The sequence below is a fragment of the Pseudophryne corroboree genome, chromosome 10, assembly GCF_028390025.1.
Source record: "Pseudophryne corroboree isolate aPseCor3 chromosome 10, aPseCor3.hap2, whole genome shotgun sequence".
NCBI classification, from domain to species: Eukaryota; Metazoa; Chordata; class Amphibia; order Anura; family Myobatrachidae; genus Pseudophryne; species Pseudophryne corroboree.
The window spans coordinates 120,942,298-120,967,776 of NC_086453.1; the positions used below are offsets into that span (position 1 = coordinate 120,942,298).

The window sequence follows — 25,479 nt, forward strand, 5'->3', positions numbered from 1 at the left end:
TAAGCTATACATTCTAATGAGTTGCTGTATGTATGTACAGTATGAGAAAATAGGATTTTAATACCTACCGGTAAATCCTTTTCTCTTAGTCCGTAGAGGATTCTGGGGTCACATCAAGAACCATGGGGTATAGAAGGCATCCACAGGAGACATGGGCACTTTAAGACTTTCAAAGGGGTGTGAACTGGCTCCTCCCTCTATGCCCCTCCTCCAGACTCCAGTTATAGGAGCTGTGCCCAGGGAGACGGACATTTCGAGGTAAAGGATTTATTGTTAAACTAAGGTGAGATACATACCAGCTCACACCTCAAGTACGCCGTACAACAAGGCATTTAACACAACGCAAGTCAACGGCATGAACAACCTCAGCAACAGGCTGACTATAACATGTGTGTAACCACAACTAATAACTGCAGATACAGTACGCACTGGGACGGGCGCCCAGCATCCTCTACAGACTAAGAGAAAAGGATTTACCGTTAGGTATTAAAATCCTATTTTCTCATACGTCCTAGAGGATGCTGGGGTCACATCAAGAACCATGGGGTTTATACCAAAACTCTAGAACGGACGGGAGAGTGCGGATGACTCTGCAGCACCGATTGACCAAACATGAGGTCCTCATTAGCCAGGGTATCAAACTTGTAGAACTTCGCAAAGGTGTTTGAACCCGACCAAGTAGCTGCTCGGCAAAATTATAATGCCGAGACCCCTCGGGCAGCCGACCAGGACGAGCCCATCTTCCTGGTAGAATGGGCCTTCACCGATTTCGGTAACGGCAATCCAGCCGTAGAATGAGCCTGCTGAATCGTATGACAGATCTAGCGCGCAATAGTCTGCTTGGAAGCAGGAGCCCCAATTTTATTGTGAGCATACAAGACAAACAGAGCCTCTGTTTTCCTAAACTGAGCCGTTCTGGCGACATAAATTTTCAAAGCTCTTACTACATCGAGAAGCTTTGATTCCAGCAAGGCGTCAGTAGCCACTGGCACCACAATAGGTTGGTTCAAATGGAACGATGACACCACTTTCGGCAGAAACTGCTGACGAGTCCTCAATTCTGCTCTATCTTCATGGAAGATCAAATAAGGGCTCTTGTGAGACAAGGCCGCTAATTCAGACACCCGCCTTGCGGATGCCAATGCCAACAGCATGACCACTTTCCAAGTAAGGAATTTCAACTTTACCTCCTGTAAAGGTTCAAACCAATGAGATTGAAGGAATTGCAACACCACGTTAAGATCCCATGGTGCCACAGGGGGCACAAAAGGAGGTTGGACGTGCAATACGCCTTTCACGAAGGTCTGAACTTCTGGAAGTGAGGCCAACTGTTTTTGGAAGAAAGCCGATAAAGCCGAAATTTGAACTTTAATTGAGCCCAACTTTAGGCCCCCATCCACACCGTCTTGTAGAAAATGGAGAAAACGTCCTAACTGAAATTCTTCTGTAGGAGCTTTCTTGGATTCACCCCAAGACACATACTTTCTCCAAATACGGTGGTAATGTTTAGACGTTACTCCTTTCCTGGCCTGAATAAGAAGAGTAGGGATGACCTCCTTGGGAATACCCTTTCAGGCTAGGATCCGGCGTTCAACCTCCAAGCCGTCAAACAAAGTCACGGTAAGTCTTGGAACACGCACGGCCCCTGCTGTAACAGATCCTCCCTCAGAGGAAGAGGCCAGGGATCTCCTATGAGTAATTCCTGAAGATCTGGATACCAAGCCCTCCTTGGCCAATCTGGAACAAAGAGGATCGCTTGAACCTTTGTTCTTCTTATGAGCTTTATCACTATTGGAATGAGTGGCAGCGGAGGAAACACGTACACCGACCGAAACACCCACGGTGTCACTAGGGCGTCCACTGCTATTGCTTGAGGGTCTCTCGACCTGGAACAATATCTCTGAAGTTTCTTGTTGAGGCAAGACGCCATCATGTCTATTTGAGGCATTACCCAAAGAGCTGTCACTTCTGCAAAGACCTCTTGATGAAGACCCCACTCTCCTGGATGGAGATCGTGTCTGCTGAGGAAGTCTGCTTCCCAGTTGTCCACTCCTGGAATGAAGATCGCTGACAGAGCGTTTGCATGCCTTTCCGCCCAACGGAGCACCTTTGTGGCCTCTGCCATTGCCGCTCTGTTCTTTGTTCCGCCCTGGCGGTTTATGTACGCTACTGCTGTTATGTTGTCCGACTGAATTAAGACGGGACGATTGCGAAGAAAATGTTCCGCTTGCAGAAGGCCGTTGTGAATGGCCCTTAACTCCAGCACGTTTATGTGTAGACACATTTCCTGGCTTGACCATTTTCCCTGGAAGCTTTCCCCCTGCGTGACTGCTCCCCAGCCTCGGAGACTCGCATCCGTGGTCACTACGATCCAGTCCTGGACCCCGAACCTGCGTCCCTCTAGGAGGTGAGAGCTGTGTAGCCACCACAGGAGTGAGATTCTGGTCTTGGAGGACAGGCTTATCCTTCAGTGCATGTGCAGATGGGACCCGGACCACTTGTCCAATAGGTCCCACTGAAACACTCTGGCATGGAATCTGCCAAACTGAATGGCCTCGTAGGCCGCCACCATCTTCCCCAGCAACCGAGTGCATTGATGGATCGACACTCTTGCTGGTTTCAGAATTTGTTTGACCAGGTTCTAAATTTCCAGAGCCTTTTCCACTGGAAGAAAAACTTTCTGTAATTCTGTGTCCAGAATCATTCCCAAAAACAACAGCCGACTTTTCGGAACCAACTGCGATTTTGGCAAGTTTAGGAGCCAACCATGTTGCTGCAGAATTGTCAGGGAGAGCGTAATGTTCTGCAGTAATTGGTCCCTGGATCTCGCCTTTATCAGGAGATCGTCCAAGTACGGGATAATTGTGACTCCTTGTTTGCGCAGGAGAACCATCATTTCGGCCATTACTTTGGTGAAAACCCTCGGAGCCGTGGACAGACCAAACGGCAACGTCTGAAATTGGTAATGACAATCCTGAACTGCCAACCTCAGGTAAGCCTGATGTGGAGGGTAAATGGGAACATATAAGTAGGCATCTTTTATGTCTACCGACACCATAAAATCCCCCTCCTCCAGACTGGAGATCACAGCCCGGAGAGATTCCATCTTGAATTTTAATTTTTTTAGGTAGAAATTGAGGGATTTGAGGTTCAGGATTGGTCTGACTGAGTCGTCTGGCTTCGGAACCACAAACAGGCTCGAATAAAAGCCTTCTCCCTGTTGCGACGGGGGAACCCTGACAATGACTTGATTGTGACACAATGTTTGTATTGCGGCGCATACCACTTCCCTGTCTGGAAGAGAAGCTGGTAAGGCTGATTTGAAAAATCGGTGAGGGGGGACGTCTTGAAACTCCAGTTTGTACCCTTGGGACACTATTTCTAAAACCCATGGGTCTAGGCCCGAACGAGGCCAGAACTGAAGAGCCTGAGACGTGCCCCCACCGGTGCGGACTCCCGCAGAGGAGCCCCAGCGTCATGCGGTGGACTTGTCAGAAGCCGGGGAGGACTTCTGCTCCTGGGAACCGACCACGGCCGGTGATCGCTTACCCTTTCCCTTTCCTCTAGTAGCAAGGAAGGAAGACCCTCGGCCTTTTCTGTATTTATAGGGCCGAAAGGACTGCATCTGATACTGATGTGCTTTCTTTTGTGGTGCAGGCACATAAGGTAAAAATGATTACTTACCCGCGGTAGCCGTAGATACCAACTCAGCGAGGCCATCGCCAAACAATACACCACCTTTATACGGTAGAGACTCCATAGCTTTTTTGGAGTCAGCATCAGCATTCCATTGATGAATCCACAATGCTCTCCTAGCTGAGACTGCCATGGCATTCGCCCGTGAACCCAAGAGGCCAATATCTCTCGCAGCTTCCTTCAAGTAGACTGCAGCGTCCCTGATATGACCTAGCATCAGGAGAATGTTATCCCTATCCAGGGTATCCAATTCAGATGACTGGTTATCTGCCCATTTTTCGATAGCACTACTCACCCATGCAGATGCAATGGCTGGTCTGAGTAGCGTACCCGTGGAGATATAAATGGATTTCAATGTACTTTCCTGCCTACGATTCGCAGGATCCTTTAGGGCTGCCGTGTCAGGGGACGGTAAAGCCGCCATTTTGGACAGCCGTGATAAAGCTTTGTCCACAATGGGGGGTGACTCCCATTTTTCCCTATCCCCAGAGGGAAACAGATACGCCACTACAATCCTTTTGGGAATCTGAAACTTTTTGTCAGGATTTTCCCAAACCTTTTCACAAAGCGCGTTCAGTTCATGAAAGGGAGGAAATGTTACCTCAGGTTTCTTCCCTTTATACATACAGACCCTAGTATCAGGAACAGTAGGGTCCTCAGTGATATGTAATACATCTTTTATAGCCACAATCATGTACTGAATGCTCTTTGCCAGTTTTGAATCTAATCTGGCATCACTATAGTCGACACTTGAGTCAGTGTCTGTGTCGGTATCCGTGTCTGCCAGCTGGGTAAATGAACGTTTTTGTGACCCTGAAGGGGTCTGGACTTGAAACAACACATCCTCTACGGATTTCTTCCAAACCTGGTTCTGAGATTCAGATTTATCCAATATTTTATTAATCAGAGCCACATTTGCATTCAAAGCACTCAAAACATTCACCCAATCCGGTGTCGGCGGTGCCGACAGGGTCACTCCCACAGCCTTTTGTGTCCCCAATACAGTCTCCTCCTGGAAGGAGCACTCTGCCTCAGACATGCCGACACACGTGCACCCACCACACACAGATACACTGGGCCTATAGGGGACAGACCTACAGCAAAGCCTGTCAGAGAGACACAGAGGGAGATATAGCCAGCTCACACCCCAGCGCCCAAAACCCGGTCTGAACACTACAGATAATGTCCCAGACCTGCAGCGCTTTTATAATCTAGTATAATGCACCAAAATTGCTGTACCCCCCCCGTTTTTCACCCTGTTACTTGTTACAGCAGTGTGATGAAGGACCAGCGTCTCTGCAGCCATGTGAATAGAAATGGCACCGGGCTGTGTGCTGTGAGGGCTAAGCCCCGCCTCCTTACTGGCGCGCTTCAGACCCGCTTATTTTTAAACTTTTTGCCACTGGCGGAGGTCCGGACCATGCCCAGACCCTGTCTGCTGTTGCCAGTCAGAAATATGAGGTTTATATGCTGCCCAGGGCGCCACCCCCCGCGCCCTGCACCCTGCAGTGCTATTGTGTGTGGGAGCATGGCGCGCAGCGCGCCCGCTGTGCGGTACCTCAAAGCCGTCACTGAAGTCTTCTGATCTTCTTCTACTCACCTGTCTTCTGACTTCTGGCTCTGCAAGGGGGTTGACGGCGGGCTCTGGGAATGAACACCTAGGCGTACCTAGTGTTCCAAACCCTCAGGAGCTAATGGTGTCCTGTAGCCAAAGAAGCAGATCCTTTAACTCACAGAAGTATGTCTGACTTCTCTCCCCTAAGTCCCACGAAGCAGGGAGACTGTTGCCAGCAGTGCTCCCTGAAAATAAAAAACCTAACTTAAAGTCTTTTCAGAGAAACTCAGTAGAGCTCCTCAGTGTGCATCCAGTCTGCCTGGGCACAGATTCTAAACTGGAGTCTGGAGGAGGGGCATAGAGGGAGGAGCCAGTTCACACCCCTTTGAAAGTCTTAAAGTGCCCATATCTCCTGTGGATCCCGTCTATACCCCATGGTTCTTGATGTGACCCCAGAATCCTCTAGGACGTATGAGAAAAGTAATTTTTTTATCTTTTAAATTCATTATCAAATGGTAATTTCACCTTAGCTACATAAACCCCGGCTACCTTCATTTAAATAGTGCGTTAAACATGCCCCAGAGTGAAATCACAAGCAATATGTTTGGAATTAAATAGCCCGAAAACCAGGTAACTGAAACCTGCAAACCCCCGAAAAACACCTCATTTTTGGATGTAAACAGTTACCGTGCATATAACATGCACGGTAACTGTTTACATCCAAAAATGAGGGTTTTTTCGGGGTTGATTGAATTCAGCCCTTACATGTGAGGACCATACTGTGAACAATGGTCTCAGTTTATAAAGCACATATTGATCCCGATGTACAGAAAAACGCTGTACTCTGAGAATGCTGATATTTGTTCATCTGAGAGGTCTGTAAGGACGTTGTAGCAGAGTTCAAGTAATCTCTATTGCTATAAAGCCACATGCACCTTTTTATGTTGTATACAAGTTAAATGGTATTTAACTTGCAGCACCCCAGCTGCTATAGAAATGCCATATATATATATCCAACAAAGAGAAAATAGACCCCTAATGCGCTATACCACCAATAGCAGCCTTGGAGAACCAAAAGAGAACCTTTCACCGTGATTCTAAATGATACACAATATATAAACAACTTGGAACTCCACGTGGCGCTACTTAATCACCTTCAGAGAAAGCTTACATAGTAGGCATACCAAATTTCAGGTCTCACAGCTGTCTTGATTTGAAAATCAACTACAAGACATAAAATATGTACAACACATAGTGCAATACTGTAAAATAATTAATGGGTATTTTATTAATGGTCCCACTCACATATAAATGTGAAATAAATTGCATGTAGAAAATCACAAGACACGAAGGGTAGTTTTCACTCCACGACTGAATCCTCCTCCATAGAACTCTTGAAATAAAAAATAGGGATAATAGTGCAACACCGTCTTTTTTTTAAAGACAAAAATTTAATAAGGAATGCATCATGCTTCTGAGGAAGGACGTAAGTCCGAAAGCGCTTAAGCAGACAAACGAGCCAGACGAGGATTGGAGCTGCGACCTGGGACCGGTGGAGACGCTGGAACTTGAGGACTTTGCGGTGATTATATCCGGGAGACCTTATCAGGCTTGCAGTTCTATGTGGATATTTTATGCTGATTTTAATTAGATGTTTTGTGAGTGCATTCCTTATTAAATTTTTGTCTTTAAAAAAAAGACGGTGTTGCACTATTATCCCTATTTTTTATTTCAAGAGTTCTATGGAGGAGGATTCAGTCGTGGAGTGAAAACTACCCTTCGTGTCTTGTGATTTTCTACATGCAATTTATTTCACATTTATATGTGAGTGGGACCATTAATAAAATACCCATTAATTATTTTACAGTATTGCACTATGTGTTGTACATATTTTATGTCTTGTAGTTGATTTTCAAATCAAGACAGCTGTGAGACCTGAAATTTGGTATGCCTACTATGTAAGCTTTCTCTGAAGGTGATTAAGTAGCGCCACGTGGAGTTCCAAGTTGTTTATATATATATATATCCCTTCAACAAAGTTCAAACTACAGTATCTTGAAATTTAAAAAAAGATGTCAGCGAAACTCCCGAGTGCAGATTATAGGCGTTACAACGTATCCTCACCCTGTGGTGGGCGGCTGGATGTCAAACACTGGCGGTCGCATGTCTTCCAGCTGGCCCAGGAGGACTCGGGCTGTTTCTTGAGGATCGTATGGCTTATCATAGTTCTGAAAAAATAATAATCAAAAATAATAAAATAAGAAACAGTACTAAATTTTCCAACGCACGTCTAATGTGCTAGAAATGTAATGCAACTTTAGAATACAATGTAGCGATATCTGTCAAAATGCCACAAATACAGAGTTAAGGGGGGTACTCACGGAGCGATATTCTAAGCAATCGGACTAGATTGCTTAGATTTTAAGCATGATCGCTCCGTGTGTACCCCCTACAGCGATAGCGATGCAAAGCCCCGCGCATCACTATCGCTGGTGCTATATTGGCCTGCCATGCAGGCCAATATAGCAGGTCGCTCATTTCACCCGCTGGGTGAAATGAGCGCCCCCCCCCCCCGTCTCCCTCCACACGCTCAGCACACATCTCTCCCACATCGGCCCGTCTATATGGGCCTTTCAACGCACAGTGATGTGCCACAGAGGCAGAACTCTGGGAGGCAACGGAGTCATCTGCCGCCGGGCTCCTGCTCTGAAGGGGGGCACCTCTCCTCCCATTCTGTGACACCACTGAATTAAGTTAATTGATAGCTGCCGCTATCTTTTCAGTGGCCGACTTTCTCACTGGTCCCTGCACCTTTCAAATCACACCCTTTTTATTATACTGTAGATACAGATTTTACAAGTATCACACCCAGGATTAGAAACCACAACCTATTACACTGGAAGCAGACACCTTACTGATGAAGCTGTTTGCTCCTGTATAGGAAATATGAGAATTTTAACTATATGAAGATACTTCTCTGACAATTACACGTAACTTCATATAGTTAGAATTCTCATGCTTCCTCTACAGGAGCAAATAACTCCATCAGTAAAGTGTCTGCTGTTAGTGTAACAGGTCATGGGTTCTAATCCTGGGTATGACTGCTAAGAAATGTGTGATTTAAAATAAAAGACAATTAAATGTATAAATACAGTATATATTTTTTTTTCAGAATACACCATACACACACACACACACACACACACACACACACACACACACACACACACACACACACACATATATTTATCTTAATTTAGGAAATAGGGGGGCACCAATATTTATCTTGCCTCCGGGCAACTGTGACGAACTTACGCCACTGATGTGCCATACTACTTCGCTGTTGACAGTTGTCTTTTAAGCCTTGTGTTCTTTTGTTTCATCCACTGTATTAACACAGCATGTACACATGCAATCATTTAGTTCATTGTGGCCAAAATATTCTTTGGACGAAATAGCACTGCTAATAATCTGTCAAGAGTCCTTTCTGAATGAGAAGGTTCTCAGCTTGTGTTGGTGATCAGGACGGCAGTAATCAGTGAAGTTGGGGGATTGGGGAGCCCATGCTGTATGTAATCTAGGTTTTACCAATCTATGCATGCATGTTATAGGGACTCTTGTTATGTATAGATTTGTTCAATTCAGGCAGGTTGGAGGAAATGAAAGTAAAAAATCTCAACAGCATACTGTGTTTTAACACTAGCAAAGAGTATAATACGTTGCGAAGCCTCTTCTATATATTGTTTCTAAAATTGATCTGAGATTGCATTCTTGTGCCATGGATACATCTCACTGGGGAATATATTAGTCTGACAAGGAACACTTTGTAAAACATGCTTTGTCCTTGATACAGGATTATCCATTCCAACCATGCCCTGCACTCATTGGTGTTTCTGTGTGTGATGATGAAGTCATATCACCTACCTTGGAGTCGAGGAAAGACTGAGCGGCCAACAGCTCGTTAGTTTTTTGTTCAATGATGCCAAGGTACTGCATTATGTTTGCCTCGCGAATGCTGGAGGAAGAGCCAAGCATTTCATCCAGGACAGAGCGGTCACAATTTGTGTTCCTGAACAAAGAATCAACTCCTAAGTAATAAGAGCCATTGTTTCAATTGAAAGAAGAAGATACAAAACATAGTCATTTACACTTAAAAAGCTCAAATAACAGGAAATAAGATGAAAGAATAAAAGAACAATTGATATGAATGAGTTTCATGTTTCCATAATAAATACAAATAGAACAGTAAAAATATTACAAACTGAAATGAATAAATATTATTTATCTCCGACACAATGCATTACTCAAATATTATTGCTAGAAGGAACCACTACGTTTTACCAAAAAACTGATTAAGAAACAACATCTTCATTAATATTCATAGCTATAGGGCTCAATGGAAAATTTGATTTACATTAGTAACTAAACCATGTGCAACATAACATGGATGCAGAACACGATCCTTTGGAAGTAATTAAGCTTTATTTTTTAACAAAAATGTATGCACAGCATTAGCAAGCACTCTTTAATCAAAGATTAATGAGGTAATTTTAACAGTCAACCATGCAGCAACTTCCTCCCGCTGTGCTTAATAGACGGACCCACAGATACATCCAGAAATCTAGAACTATAGATACAACCTGCAGACATCTGTGCCGGTCTTGTTAGATCTCATCAGTCCAAGCCCACACATTGGACGTGCGAAATCTAGCAAGACCTTAGCTCAGTGGTTTCCAAACTTTTTTGAATCACGGCGCCCTAGAATATCAGAATTTTTTTCACGGCACCCCTAGGCCAAAAATTTCTTATTGAGAAATTTAGAAAGAAATATTACATTAAGTAGATCGCGTTTATATGTCATCCTTAGGGTCAGTTGTGTGGTGAGGGACAAGATTTGCTTCTGTTTGGCCACATATTTTATGACTGGCAGCCACCAGCACTGGTTTTGCCTATTATATTGACCATGAATAATTTGAATTGGTCCTGGACCACCAACCCAGGGCACCCGTGCAAGTGTCCCGAGACACCCCAGGGAGCCACGGCACACAGTTTGGGAACCTCTGCCTTAGCCATAAAATGTTGATACAGTATGTGTGTCCTATTTTGTGGTGCTACACAGCTGATAAATAGTAGGCATCAGTAGAAAAGAAGTGTAGGAGACACACCAGCCGGAGAGATGTAACCAGGAGCTTGGGTTTATTGCAGTGCAGTAAGGAGCGTTTTAAGAGAGGATGAGGCCCGTGTGCAGCCTTCTGCATCAGCGGCCCCCTCCTCTCTTACCGAGGCACAAGGTTTTAATACTTACCACTCCAGAGTCCCCCAGGGGTGCCATCCTTCTGCGCAGTGGCAATACAATCTAAGCACAGACTCTTCCAGAAACATGGCACGGCGGCCATTTTCACAAAGATTTTCCTAATGCGCATGCGCGAAATTACGTTAAAAATGGCCGCCGTGCCACGTTTCCAGAGTTTTCAGCAGGCGCAATAGAGTTTGTTCCCCCTAGTGTTCAGACTCTTTTGCGCTGCCAAGAAGGGATGGCTCCGATGGGGGACTCCAGAGCGGTAAGTATTTAACAAATGGGTGCAGTGTGTGCAGGATGGGCCCCCCTAGACCCCGGGGGCCCATGTGGCTTGCACACACTGCACCCATTATAGATACGCAAATGAGTGCAGTTTTGTACAGCCATACTCATAGTTACACAGGCAGGTAGCGGAGATGGAGGGTCAGCCTGGAGCTCTGCACTATATGCCCGTGTAGTACCGTGGCACTCAAACTCATTGGCACAATGGCACCATGCATGCACAGATTAGTCAACAGTGGCCAGTTTGGTAAAGGAGCAGATGCTTCAGTTATGGAGTATCATGGAGACAGCACAGTGGCCATTTCCTGTTCAATTTAACCTCTGTACAAAAACTCTCAGAGAGCACATCTGTGTCCTCATACACCATTGCCTTTTTGCTTCATTTGGCACAAAATGCTTAGCATGGCTATGACGCTCTACCACGAGTAGTGATTGGATGGATTCCTAGGGGTTTTTTTTTGGCTGTCAAAAAATTTGTTTAAAGTAGCAGAATAAAGTAGCATATCTTAAGAAAAATCATAATACGTGGCTATGTCGCAGATTAATTGCACGGTTAATTTGACCATACAGGTGTATGTCTAAACTGGGGAAAGGTGTATGTGGACACCGATAGTCTTTTAAAGATCCTGCCATGAAAATGGTTAAACAAATACAGCTTAGCAGAGTCATTTGAACAGGTTCAAATGTATTATGTTTACAGCCATGCTTATCTGCCTTCTCTATATTACGGGGTAGATTTACTAACCTGCGGTTTGACAAAGCTGTCAGTCAGCGGCTTTGAATGATGGATTTGAAACAGCAACTGCAATAAATGCTAAAACCAGCCTGGTTTAGCATGTAACATACCTCCCAACAGAACCCTCTCCAGGAGGGACAGAATGCTCTGCTCCTGGACTTCCCTTTTAATTTATTATTGCCCTCACCTGTGCTGAAACACCTTTCTTATCCATTAACCTGTTCAAAACAGGTGCTGGCAATAATAAATTAAGAGAAAAGTCCAGAAGCAGAGCATTGTGTCCCTCCTGGAGAGGGTCATGTTGGGAGGTATGATGTAATACAGTCACCGTTTTTCCATCAAAGCCATCAACACTGTAGAAAACGGTGGGAGAGCAATTTTCAAGCTATAGATGTAGCCAGGTATGGCGTATCTGTATAAGCAAGGTCCCTACATTGACTGTGTCAAACAAATGGTCCCTGGAGCTTTCATTGCTACTCTACAGTATGTATACTCTTACTTGTAAAGCTAGCTATTATGGGGCAGTTTCTGTTCCAAGGCTCCAAGTGGAGCCTTGCAAAATATGCAACTGTGCAGATTTTTACCTAACAGCGTAAAGAAATCTCACTTGTTTTTCCTTGCGCCTCTATACAATGTACAGTAGGCTAAAACAAGCAAGATTTCTCTGTCTGCATATTCTGTGATGTACAGTATTAGTTCTAGCCGAATCACCCTCTACGATCTAGTTGTTCAGCATGACCTTGTAAATGACTAGACTGGTTTGTACACAAATGACAAGAAAACATTTTTCTGGATGCCTCAATATGAGAGTTCGGGGATGTTCATGTGTTGATTTGTAAGAGCAGTGCTGAAAGTAGGGTGGTACGGAGTACCATTATGAAAACACGTACCCATCTGAGTTGTGTAGATAGAGTCGTAATACAGAGTGGATGATATATAGAGAAATCAATGGAAGTGAGAAGAACCAGCTATGAAATAAAGTTGTATATATATAAATAACTAAAAAATATATGTAAATTTATTAAAGTAAAAATATACTGGAAAACGGTGGGGAGTGAGTCTCGAACCCGGGGCTGGAGATTACTAGGCAGAAGCTCTAACGGTTTGGCTATAGTAGCCATAAATTATTAGTGGTGCCTCACATCCATATATCTCTAATATTGATCTCCACAATATTTTTCTTTCTCTCCCACAGTCCTACGTGTTGCTATAGCTATGAAATGGTGTTTTTATATATATATTTTTTATGTGTTTTATTAGAAATGTATAGTAATAAAATCATAAGATGAGAACTGCACTGTATTGTAATGCTAATAGGGGACATGTTCCCGAGAATGCACTTATATACAAGAGAATTGCTTTGTGTTATAATAGCATCTATGCTTAGAACACTTCAACACACCTGGAGGTTATAATGAGTGTCAGCATACGATTGGATGACAGTATGTTTAAATATCAGAGTGTGGACAACTGGTGTATACCTTCTGAGGAAACCGTTCTAAATGTTATAACGGAGAAACGCGTTAAGGATCAGACACCGTGCTAGGAAACATCTGCTGGCTCCTAAATTCTGCTATTCTGGCCGCATTTATCCTGTCTGGCTACGAAGTGATCAATCCACCTGGCAGATCAACACAGCTGACTGTGACATCCACCAGCAGGTCCGTTTGACCGGAGAGAAGGGAGACCGCCCATCTGGGGGCCCCTCCGGCGGAGGGACGTCTTGCCTGTGTCACTACGGTTGCCGGCCGCTCCATCCTGTAAGAGGTTTCACAACGTGGTCAGCGGAGAAGTGAGGTGAGAAACCCTGCATTGACCTATCCGGTCATTGCACCTGTTCGGACCACACTACACGCTGGCAATAGAAAAGTGAATCAGAGTGGCGGCTGGTCACAGCGGGCTCCTGGTGATTATGTACCAGATCTTAATGATTTAGAAACTGCACCTTAAATCACAATTTAAAACGCCTGGATCTAAAGCCATACATCTTTTTGGTCACCAAATTAATTTCCTGTAGCCATAGGAAGAAAGTGGGCCATTTAAATAACAACGGCCCTAAAATATCTCTGGACATAGGCGTATAAAAAGAGACTTTTTAATACAATTGACTTTGGACTGCCATTATATGTATGAATTCTGATATCATGGTGGAGCTGTGATACTGATTATCAGACACTGCAGTGTTTCCTAGCTTAATAAGTGTTACTATGTGTGTATATGCATTATTTATGCTGATTTTATAGAAGTAAAAATATCTTTTATATAATAAATGACATTGGAATATATGCGCTCTCTATAGATATTTAATCATTAAGAAATATGGTTGTGGTACTCAGTACCACCAGCCCACCAATGGGGCATGATTTATAAGGTGCATTTGTGTGTGTGGGACATAAAATGGTGTCAGTGGCATAACTGTGTGTGGCATAATATGCAATAGGCATTACGGTGTCTGGCATAATGTGTAATGGGCATTATGATGAGTGTCATAATGTGTAATGGGCACAACGGTGTGTGGCATAATGTGTAACTGGCATTACGGTGTGTGGCATAGTGTGTAATACGCATTACGGTGTGTGGCATAATGTGTAAGAGGCATTACGGTGTGTGGCATAATGTGGCCATGCCCCTATTGTCATGTAGCCACTCCCCTAGTTTCGTGTGACCACTCCCCTCATGACACATGGTCACGACCATTTATACTATCAGTACCACTAAGAATTTTTTTTTACTTGCACCACTGTGTAAGAGTCATACAACACATTTACTACCATGATACTATGTATGTAGATATGCAGTAACCCTTAGCAACCAATCTTAGCCATTAATTACTACAAAACAACAACAATCTCAGTGGTTGCTACGTGTTACAGAACATTTCTGCACACACTGTAGCATAACTGACATAAATACGCCTAAAAATTATTTCCAGTAAATATTTTTTTCAGTATAATAATACCTCTATATGCTGTTATAGTAAAATAAGTTGTAATATACCCCTTAAATTAATGCTTCAGTAATTTTGTATATGAACAGTTAGCTTTAAAGGGTTTATGAAGGTCTCATCCTCCTGATCCACTGACATCCTGATATACAATTTACGTGGCTCATAATCAGGGACAGCGGTACAGGGCTGCATCGCTTATTAGTAATCAGGGCAAGTAGGATTACAATTCTAGAACAATGCAGAACAAAATACATATTTCAAATGTGTGTTTTACCATTCATAGTAAGAACTGCTGAAGGTCAAAGAGTTGTTTCATGCCATTGATTTTAATGCTCCTTGTGTTTCTTTATGAATGCAAATGACTTGACTACAACACAAAAGTTATTCAAATGTATACCTCTGGCACTGTAGGGGCAACTGCACAGACACAATATCAGGTTGCTGACATTGTGTTTTAAAATTGAATTTAGAACTTTTGAAAGGAAAACAGGATGGGATCTATTATGCGTAATGCTTAGAATTATGAGTTTCCCACAATAAAGGGTTTTTATCCAATTTGGAGAACTATGCCTAAAGTATACTAAATTACTTTTAAAAGTGATCCATGTCTTTGCACACACTGCTCTACTCACCCTCCTCCTGAATCATTTATACAGAAGAGCTCATTATAATGTCTCTGTGCTACCCAAATTAACTCTTTCCCCACAACTACAGTATACTGGATAAATGTAAGGAAAGAGTTACGTAGGCAGTACGGCTGCAGCAGTATCATTTGAGGCAAAAAGCGGTCACTGCGCCTAATTCACCTGATCGCTGCTGTGCGTTTTCGCACAGCAGCCGATCAGGTGTGAATTTGAACATGCGCCAGCACCCGATGGCCGTTTCAGTCCTGCGATTGCCTCTGCCTGATTGCGGCCCGGGCAACACAGGCGTGCACGTACCGTGCGGGGGGCGGGCCACGGCGGCTGCGTGACGTCAAACGCAGCTGCTGCGACCTAGACAGCGACGAGTAGCTCCCTGCCAGCGTGCAAGTACAAAAGCATCGCCGCTGTGCGATGCTTTTGTACTTGCGCGGCGGGGCAGAGCCACACATGCGGGGTGGACTAGCCCTGTGCTGGGCGTCCCCCCCGCATGTCTGAGTAACTGATCGTAGCCATGCAAAATTTTGCACGGCTACGATCAAGTCTGAATTAGGCCCACTGACAGGCAACGGTAAGTAGCTGTGACACACACACACACATATCTATTATATATTGAGCATTTCACTTAGAGGACAGTAGCTCACTCTCACTTGCAGTAATAGCAGCCACTGTGGCGAGAAGGCCAGAGGAACACACTAATGATGGATGCCAACAGGATATTAGACAATTGACACCCCTGGGTGGACTAACCAGGTGAGTGGTGCAGAGAGAGTGAGAGAGAAAGGGAGGAGAGAGAATAAGAGGTGGAAGAAAGAGAGAGAAAGAGGGTGCAAGGAGAGACAGAAACAGGGGGGTAGAGAAGGAGGGAGAGAGAGAGAAAGAGAGTATGAGGGAGCAGGGATAAGAGGGAGAGAACGAAAACAGGATGGATAAAGAGAAAGAGAACAGGAGCAAAGGAGAGAGTGATTAATAAAATGGGAGGAAGAGGGGGGGAGATAGAGGGAATGGGGAAGAAAATGGGAGAGAGAATGATTAGGGGAGGAGGAGAGAGTAAAAGAAGAGAAAGAGTACAATGACGGAGAGAGTGTGGGGTGGTGAGGGCACAATAGTTAGAGACCCATGAATGACGGGTCTGAAATACTAGTGTGTATGTTGTATACCGTATATGCATAGCTGTTCAGGTGTGCTACTTTAAACTGATGAAACAGGCGTATACAAGTAGATAAATTAGATCATATGAAAAGTAATGCCAGGACAAGTGAAGGTCCATACACACGGTGAGATTCGGGCTATGCCCGATTCTCACTATGCGACATGGACTGTGGTCGGTATCACAAGCAAAGATGACTGTGCTTGCGATACTGATTTTGGCTATGTGACAATTTTGACTATCTTTTACACAAGATAGTCAAATCTGAATTGCCTGCACAGTCTATTTTTGCTTGCGATGCCGATTCCGTGAGACCGTGTATCGGCATCGCAAGCTGAGTACATACCGTGCAATATGCACTAACTTTCCTTATGATTTTGACTATATAGTCAAAATCGTAAGAAAAGTTAAGCACATATCACTTTAGACCACTGTATATCTGATAACAAAGTCTGGCATTCTGCAACAAACAATATATAAATAAAGTATGGAGTGTCCGGTTCTAAACCCAGTACTTCAGATCATGTTAATGGCCAAAAACTAGTGAAACATGGTTAGTAAAAGCAGTGCCCTATTAAATTTCAGCCATAAACACGATTGGAAGCGCCATGTTTTAGGCTGACGCTTGGTAAATAAACCCCTACAGCAGGCCTGGCCAACCTGTGGCTTTCCACCTGTTGTGAAACTAGAAGTACCAGCATGTCCTACCATCATTTTGCTATTAGGGAATGGATAAACTGTAGCAGGGCATGCTGCAATGTGTAGTTTTACTACAGCTGGAGAGCCAAAGGTTGGCCAAACCTGCCCTACAGTATATGTCAACATATACATAAATAGGGGATATCATGCACTGTATAGTTATACAGGGTTAGCTCATCTGTCAATGCCAAGGCAACACCTGTAGGTGGGTCCCTAGCATCTGTGTACCAAGTGTACTCAGGATGTCCCAGTACAGACTCCATTTTTAAAGTGTGCAACAGCCATGATGGGAGCAACCAAGCTCCACAAACAAATCAGAAATCGGTGCAGGAGAGTTAGCACACAGTGGTCGTGCTGCATTTACAATCATTGCAACTGGACTGTACCTATACTGGACAGCAGGCAAATATCTGAGTGACCACCGTGGTCCATGGATGCTTAGATCAGGCTTCAAGCAGTTATACTGGATAACTACCAGCCTATTGTATGCAATGACGGGATGGCCAAGGTTGTAAATAGATGCTTGACATTAGTAATAATAAGAATTTACTTACCGATAATTCTATTTCTCGGAGTCCGTAGTGGATGCTGGGGTTCCTGAAAGGACCATGGGGAATAGCGGCTCCGCAGGAGACAGGGCACAAAAGTAAAGCTTTTACAGGTCAGGTGGTGTGTACTGGCTCCTCCCCCTATGACCCTCCTCCAGACTCCAGTTAGGTACTGTGCCCGGACGAGCGTACACAATAAGGGAGGATTTTGAATCCCGGGTAAGACTCATACCAGCCACACCAATCACACCGTACAACTTGTGATCTAAACCCAGTTAACAGTATGATAACAGAGGAGCCTCTGAAAGATGGCTTCCTAAACAATAACCCGAATTAGTTAACAATAACTATGTACAAGTATTGCAGATAATCCGCACTTGGGATGGGCGCCCAGCATCCACTACGGACTCCGAGAAATAGAATTATCGGTAAGTAAATTCTTATTTTCTCTAACGTCCTAAGTGGATGCTGGGGTTCCTGAAAGGACCATGGGGATTATACCAAAGCTCCCAAACGGGCGGGAGAGTGCGGATGACTCTGCAGCACCGAATGAGAGAACTCCAGGTCCTCCTTTGCCAGGGTATCAAATTTGTAAAAATTTACAAACGTGTTCTCCCCTGACCACGTAGCTGCTCGGCAGAGTTGTAATGCCGAGACCCCTCGGGCAGCCGCCCAAGATGAGCCCACCTTCCTTGCGGAATGGGCCTTAACAGATTTAGGCTGTGGCAGGCCTGCCACAGAATGTACAAGTTGAATTTTGTTACAAATCCAACGAGCAATCGACTGCTTAGAAGCAGGTGCACCCAACTTGTTGGGTGCATACAGTATAAACAGCGAGTCAGATTTTCTGACTCCAGCCGTCCTTTAAATGTATATTTTTAAGGCTCTGACAACGTCCAACAACTTGGAGTCCTTCAAGTCGTCTGTAGCCGCAGGCACTACAATAGGCTGGTTCAGGTGAAACGCTGATACCACCTTAGGGAGAAAATGCGGACGCGTCCGCAGCTCTGCCCTATGTCGAATGGAAAATTAAATAAGGGCTTTTATAAAACAAAGCCGCCAGTACAGATACTCTCCCGGCCGAAGCCAGGGCCAGTAACATAGTCACTTTCCATGTGAGATATTTCAAATCCACATTCTTTAGTGGTTCAAACCAATTGGATTTGAGGAAATCTAAAACTACATTTAGATCCCACGGTGCCACCTTAGGCACCACAGGAGGCTGTATATGCAGTACTCCTTTGATAAAAATCTGGACCTCAGGGACTGAGGCCAATTCTTTTTGGAAGAATATTGATAGGGCCGAAATTTGAACCTTAATAGATCCCAATTTGAGACCCATAGACAATCCTGATTGCAGGAAATGTAGGAAAACGACCCAGTTGAAATTCCTCCATCGGAGCACTCCGCTGCTCGCACCACGCAACATATTTTCGCCAAATACGGCGATAATGCTTCGCGGTGACTTCCTTCCTTGCCTTTATCAAGGTAGGAATGACTTTTTCTGGAATGCCTTTTCCTTTTAGGATCTGGCATTCAAACGCCATGCCGTCAAACGCAGCCGCGGTAATTCTTGAAAAAGACAAGTACCCTGCTGAAGCAGGTCCCTTCTCAGAAGTAGAGGCCACGGATCGTCCGTGACCATCTCTTGAAGTTCCGGGTACCAAGTCCTTCTTGGCCAATCCGGAGCCACTAGTCTTACTCCTCTTTGCCGTATAATCCTCAATACCTTTGGTATGAGAGGCAGAGGAGGAAACACATATACCGACTGGTACACCCAAGGTGTTACCAGCGCGTCCACAGCTATTGCCTGCGGATCTCTTGACCTGGCGCAATACCTGTCCAGTGTTTTGTTGAGGCGAGACGCCATCATGTCCACCATTGGTTTTACCCAACGGTTTAATAGCATGTGGAAAACTTCTGGATGAAGTCCCCACTCTCCCGGGTGAAGGTCGTGTCTGCTGAGGAAGTCTGCTTCCCAGTTGTCCACGCCCGGGATGAATACTGCTGACAGTGCTATCACGTGATTCTCCGCCCAGCGAAGGATCCTGGCAGCTTCTGCCATTGCCCTCCTGCTTCTTGTGCCGCCCTGTCTGTTTACATGGGCGACTGCCGTGATGTTGTCCGACTGGATCAACACCGGTCTTCCTTGAAGCAGAGGTTCCGCCTGGCTTAGAGCATTGTAGATTGCTCTTAGTTCCAGAATGCTTATGTGAAGAGACTTTTTCAGGCTCGACCACACTCCCTGGAAATTTCTTCCCTGTGTGACTGCTCCCCAGCCTCTCAGGCTGGCCTCCGTGGTCACCAGGATCCAATCCTGCATGCCGAATCTGCGGCCCTCCAATAGATGAGCCTCCTGCAACCACCACAGAAGGGATACCCTTGTCCTCGGCGACAGGGTTATCCGCAGGTGCATCTGAAGATGCGACCCTGACCATTTGTCCAACAGATCCCTTTGCATGGAATCTGCCGAAAGGGATTGCTTCGTAAGAAGCTACCATTTTTTCCCAGGACTCTTGTGCATTGATGTACAGACACCTTTCCTGGTTTTAGGAGGTTCCTGACCAGGTCAGATAACTCCTTGGCTTTTTCTTCGGGAAGAAAAACCTTTTTCTGAACTGTGTCCAGAATCATCCCCAGGAACAGCAGACGAGTTGTCGGCATTAATTGGGATTTTGGAATATTCAGAATCCATCCGTGCTGCTTTAGCACCTCTTGAGATAGTGCTAAACCCATCTCTAGCTGTTCTCTGGACCTTGCCCTTATTAGGAGATCGTCCAAGTATGGGATAATTAATACGCCTTTTCTTCGAAGAAGAAATATTATCTCGGCCATTACCTTTGTAAAGACCCGAGGTGCCGTGGACAAACCAAACGGCAGCGTCTGAAACTGATAGTGACAGTTTTGTACAACGAACCTGAGGTACCCCTGGTGTGAGGGGTAATTGGAACGTGGAGATACGCATCCTTGATGTCCAAGGATACCATAAAGTCCCCTTCTTCCAGGTTCGCTATCACTGCTCTGAGTGACTCCATCTTGAACTTGGACTTCTTTATGTACAGGTTCAAGGACTTCAGATTTAGAATAGGCCTTACCGAGCCATCCGGCTTCGGTACCACAAAAAGAGTGGAATAATACCCCTTCCCTTGTTGTAGAAGAGGTACCTTGACTATCACCTGCTGAGAATACAGCTTGTGAATGGCTTCCAAAACCGTCTCCCTTTCTGAGGGGGACGTTGGTAAAGCAGACTTCAGGAAACGGCGAGGTGGCTCTGTCTCTAATTTCAACCTGTACCCCTGAGATATTATCTGCAGGATCCAGGGATTTACCTGCGAGTGAGCCCACTGCGCGCTGTAATTCTTGAGACGACCGCCTACCGCCCCCGAGTCCGCTTGCGAAGCCCCAGCGTCATGCTGAGGCTTTTGTAGAAGCCGGGGAGGGCTTCTGTTCCTGGGAAGGAGCTGCCTGTTGCTGTCTCTTCCCTCGTCCTCTGCCTCGTGGCAGATATGAATAGCCCTTTGCTCTCTTTTTAAAGGAACGAAAGGGCTGCGTTGAAAGGTCGGTGCCTTTTTCAGTTGGGGAGTGACTTGAGGTAGAAAGGTGGATTTCCCGGCCGTAGCCGTGGCCACCAAATCCGATAGACCGACCCCAAATAACTCCTCTACGCATCGCCTGTCCACTGTCGTGTCCATAAAGCTCTTCTGGCCGAAATGGACATAGCACTTACCCGTGATGCCAGTGTGCAGATATCTCTCTGTGCATCACGCATATAAAGAAATGCATCCTTTATTTGTTCTAACGACAGTAAAATATTGTCCCTGTCCAGGGTATCAATATTTTCGATCAGGGACTCTGACCAAACTACCCCAGCACTGCACATCCAGGCAGTCGCAATAGCTGGTCGTAGTATAACACCTGCATGTGTGTATATACCTTTTTGGATATTTTCCATCCTCCTATCTGATGGATCTTTAAGTGCGGCCGTCTCAGGAGAGGGTAACGCCACTTGTTTTGATGAGCGTGTTAGCGCTTTGTCCACCCTAGGAGGTGTTTCCCAGCGCTCCCTAACCTCTGGCGGGAAAGGGTATAAAGCCAATAACTTCTTTGAAATTAGCAGTTTTTTATCGGGGCACCCCACGCTTCATCACACACGTCATTTAATTCTTCTGATTCGGTAAAAACTACTGGTAGTTTTTTCACACCCCACATAATACCCTGTTTAGTGGTACCTGTAGTATCAGCTAAATGTAACATCTCCTTTATTGCCAAAATCATATAACGTGTGGCCCTACTGGAAAATACGGTTGATTCGTCACCTTCACCACCGGAATCAGTGCCTGTGTCTGGGTCTGTGTCGACCGACTGAGGCAAGGGGCGTTTTACAGCCCCTGACGGTGTTTGAGGCGCCTGGACAGGCACTAATTGAGTGTCCGGCCGCCTCATGTCGGCAAACGACTGCTTAAGCGAGTTGACGCTATCCCGTAATTCCACAAATAAGGGCATCCATTCTGGTGTCGACCCCCTAGAAGGTGACATCCTCATATTTGGCAATTGCTCCGCCTCCACACCAATAACGTCCTCATACATGTCGACACACACGTACCGACACACAGCAGACACACCGGGAATGCTCTATACGAAGACAGGACCCACTAGCCCTTTGGGGAGACAGAGGGAGAGTCTGCCAGCACACACCAAAAAGCGCTATATATGACAGGGATAGCCTTATGATTAAGTGCTCCCTTATAGCTGCTTTTATATTTATATATTGCCATTTATTTTGCCCCCCCTCTCTGTTATACCCTGTTTCTGTAGTGCAGTGCAGGGGAGAGACCTGGGAGCCTTCCTGACCAGCGGAGCTGTGACAGAAAATGGCGCCGTGTGCTGAGGAGATAGGCCCCGCCCCTTTTCCGGCGGGCTCGTCTCCCGCTATTTAGTACATTTAGGCAGGGGTAAATATCTCCATATAGCCTCTGGGGCTATATGTGAGGTATTTTTAGCCTTTTTAAAGGTTTTCATTTGCCTCCCAGGGCGCCCCCCCCCCAGCGCCCTGCACCCTCAGTGACTGCCGTGTGAAGTGTGCTGAGAGGAAAATGGCGCACAGCTGCAGTGCTGTGCGCTACCTTAAGAAGACTGCAGGAGTCTTCAGCCGCCGATTCTGGACCTCTTCTTGCTTCAGCATCTGTGAGGGGGCCGGCGGCGTGGCTCCGGTGACCATCCAGGCTGTACCTGTGATCGTCCCTCTGGAGCTTCATGTCCAGTAGCCAAGAAGCCAATCCATCCTGCACGCAGGTGAGTTCACTTCTTCTCCCCTCTGTCCCTCGTTGCAGTGATCCTGTTGCCAGCAGGAATCACTGTAAAATAAAAAACCTAAGCTAAACTCTCTAAGCAGCTCTTTATGAGAGCCACCTAGAATTGCACCCTTCTCGGCCGGGCACAAAAATCTAACTGGAGTCTGGAGGAGGGTCATAGGGGGAGGAGCCAGTACACACCACCTGACCTGTAAAAGCTTTACTTTTGTGCCCTGTCTCCTGCGGAGCCGCTATTCCCCATGGTCCTTTCAGGAACCCCAGCATCCACTTAGGACGTTAGAGAAAGTGCATTAGTAAAGTACAGCTCCCCCCTTCCATTTCCCCCCCTCCCTCTCCCAGAGCACCAACCCATCTGGCAGTCCTCCCTGAGCTGGTATTATCAAAAAGTAAAGTGATAGAAAAATGCTGGGACTATACAATACTTCTCATTTCCATTGAAATCAATCTGATTCAAACATACTGTATTGATTTAATGACAGCATTACATCAGACAGGCCTATTAACTGCATGCATGCAAACACTTAATTTCACCTAAACAAATGTTCTTTATTCTTTCTCACATCTCCACTCAAATACATTTTGTTCAAACAAAACTTAGGAACAGACAATCATATCCACTTTCATTGCTTGCTTTTTGCTGTAATACAGGGGGAAGCCAGCAGTCACATTATGTCCATTGCCAGAGATGGCAGATGTGGAGACACAGCGCCTGACTCTTCTTCACAAGCAAAAGCAAACACAGCAATGTCTATTTGGCGTTGGCCTATCTGAGAGTTTATGCAAATAGCCTACAAAGTCCTTTCCTTGTGCACATCCTTGCCGTCAAATGTGCAACTAATGGGGGTCATTCCGACCCGTTCGCTTGCTGCGTTTTCTCGCAGCAGAGCGAACGGGTCCCTGCTGCGCATACGCAGGCCCCATTGTGCGCCTGCAGGACGGCCGACGGCCGTAGCAGGGCAGCGATCGCCTCTGCCTGAATGACAGGCAGAGGCGATCGATGGGCGGGAGGGGGTGAAACGGCAGCGTTTGGCCGCCGTTTCGTAGGCGCGGTCCGGCCAACGCAGGCGTGGCCGGACCGAACGGAGGGCAGGCCGCAGCGGCTGCATGACATCATACGCAGCTGCTGCGGGCCAGGGAGCGAGAAGTAGCTCCCAGCCAGGGTGCTAAAGCTGCGCTGACCGGGAGTTACTCCTGAAGTGCAAAGGCATCGCCGCTGTGTGATGCCTTTGCACTTCTGTGAGGGGGGGCCGGACTGAAATGCGGAGCGAACTATCCCCATGCTGGCAAAATTTTGCACAGCTACGATCAACTCGGAATGACCCCCATTGAGAAGACCACTGTGTATGTATATTGTAATGCGAGATTGGAAAGCTACACCAGAACTATGGCAGGTGCAGTTTCTCCGTGCTGACCACAGCCTGTGCCAATGCCAGCGCATGTACATCAGGAAAAGCAGCTGCTTGCATTGGCACACCCATGACACGCACACTTAACGGACCATGGCCCTCATTCCGAGTTGATTTCTCGCTAGCTGCTTTTAGCAGCCGTACAAACGCATAGTCGCCGCCCACGGGGGAGTGTATTTTCGCTTTGCAAGTGTGCGAACACGTGTGCAGTCGAGAGGGACGAAAAAGTTTTTTCCAGTTTCTGAGTAGCTCTGGACTTACTCAGCCCTTGGGATCACTTCAGTCTTTTTGGTCCTGGAATTGACGTCAGACACCAGCCCTGCAAACGCTTGGACACGCCTGCATTTTTCCAAACACTCCCTGAAAACCTGTCAGTTGCCACCCACAAACGCCCTCTTCCTAGAAACATTGAAACATAGAATTTGATGGTAGATAAGAACCATTTGGCCCATCTAGTCTGCCCTTTTTTTAACCATATTTTTATCTCAAAACTTATTTGATCCTTATTTCTTTTTAAGGATATCCTTATGTCTATCCCATGCATGCTTAAATTGCTCTACTGTCTTAGCCTCTACCACCTCTGATGGGAGGCCCTTCCACTTGTCCACTAACCTTTCTGTGAAGTAATTTTTCCTCATATTTCTCCTGAACCTTCCCCTCTCCAGTCTCAGTGCATGTCCTCGTGTCCTATTGCTTCTCTTCATTTAGAGAATGTTTCCCTCCTGGACTTTGTTAAAACCCTTGATATGTTTGAAAGTTTCTATCATGTCCCCCCTTTCCCTTCTCTGCTCCAAACTATACATATTGAGATTTCTTAGTCTTTCTGGGTATGTTTTGTGATGTAGGCCATGCACCATTCTAGTTGTTCTTCTTTGTACAGTCTCTAATGTATTAATATCCTTTTGAAGATATGGGGGTATATGCAATTGCGGTCGAATTCCCGAAATTGTTGAATTTCGGGATTTTTTCGCCAAAAAAAAAAAAAAAAAAATCGTCAATGCAATTCAGTACTTTCCGTCAAAGAAACGGACTTTCAAAATTCGACTTTTTGAAATTCGACTTTTGTCAAATTTGACTTTTCTGCAATGATGCAAGTGCTGCAATTCGACCAAAGTGTATTCAATTCAAGTTTGGAAATTCGACAACAGTGCTTTTAGACAGTAAATTCGTCATTTTCAATCCGCCACACTTTGGAGGGTGAAACCAAT

At 45.5% G+C, this 25,479-nt stretch overlaps 1 protein-coding gene across 5 annotated transcripts in view; it reads right to left on the reverse strand.

Annotated features, from left to right (window-relative positions):
• The window catches only part of ODAD1 (outer dynein arm docking complex subunit 1), a 210,052-nt gene that overhangs the window by 46,723 nt on the left and 137,850 nt on the right, over positions 1 to 25,479 (reverse strand). For all 5 annotated transcript variants that reach the window (XM_063942770.1, XM_063942772.1, XM_063942769.1 and 2 more), the window contains 2 exons: positions 9,176 to 9,339; positions 7,376 to 7,479 (listed from right to left, as the gene is read on the reverse strand). In XM_063942770.1, the coding sequence (XP_063798840.1) occupies positions 7,376 to 7,479; positions 9,176 to 9,339 (268 nt within the window). The remainder of the gene's footprint in view (positions 1 to 7,375; positions 7,480 to 9,175; positions 9,340 to 25,479) is intronic.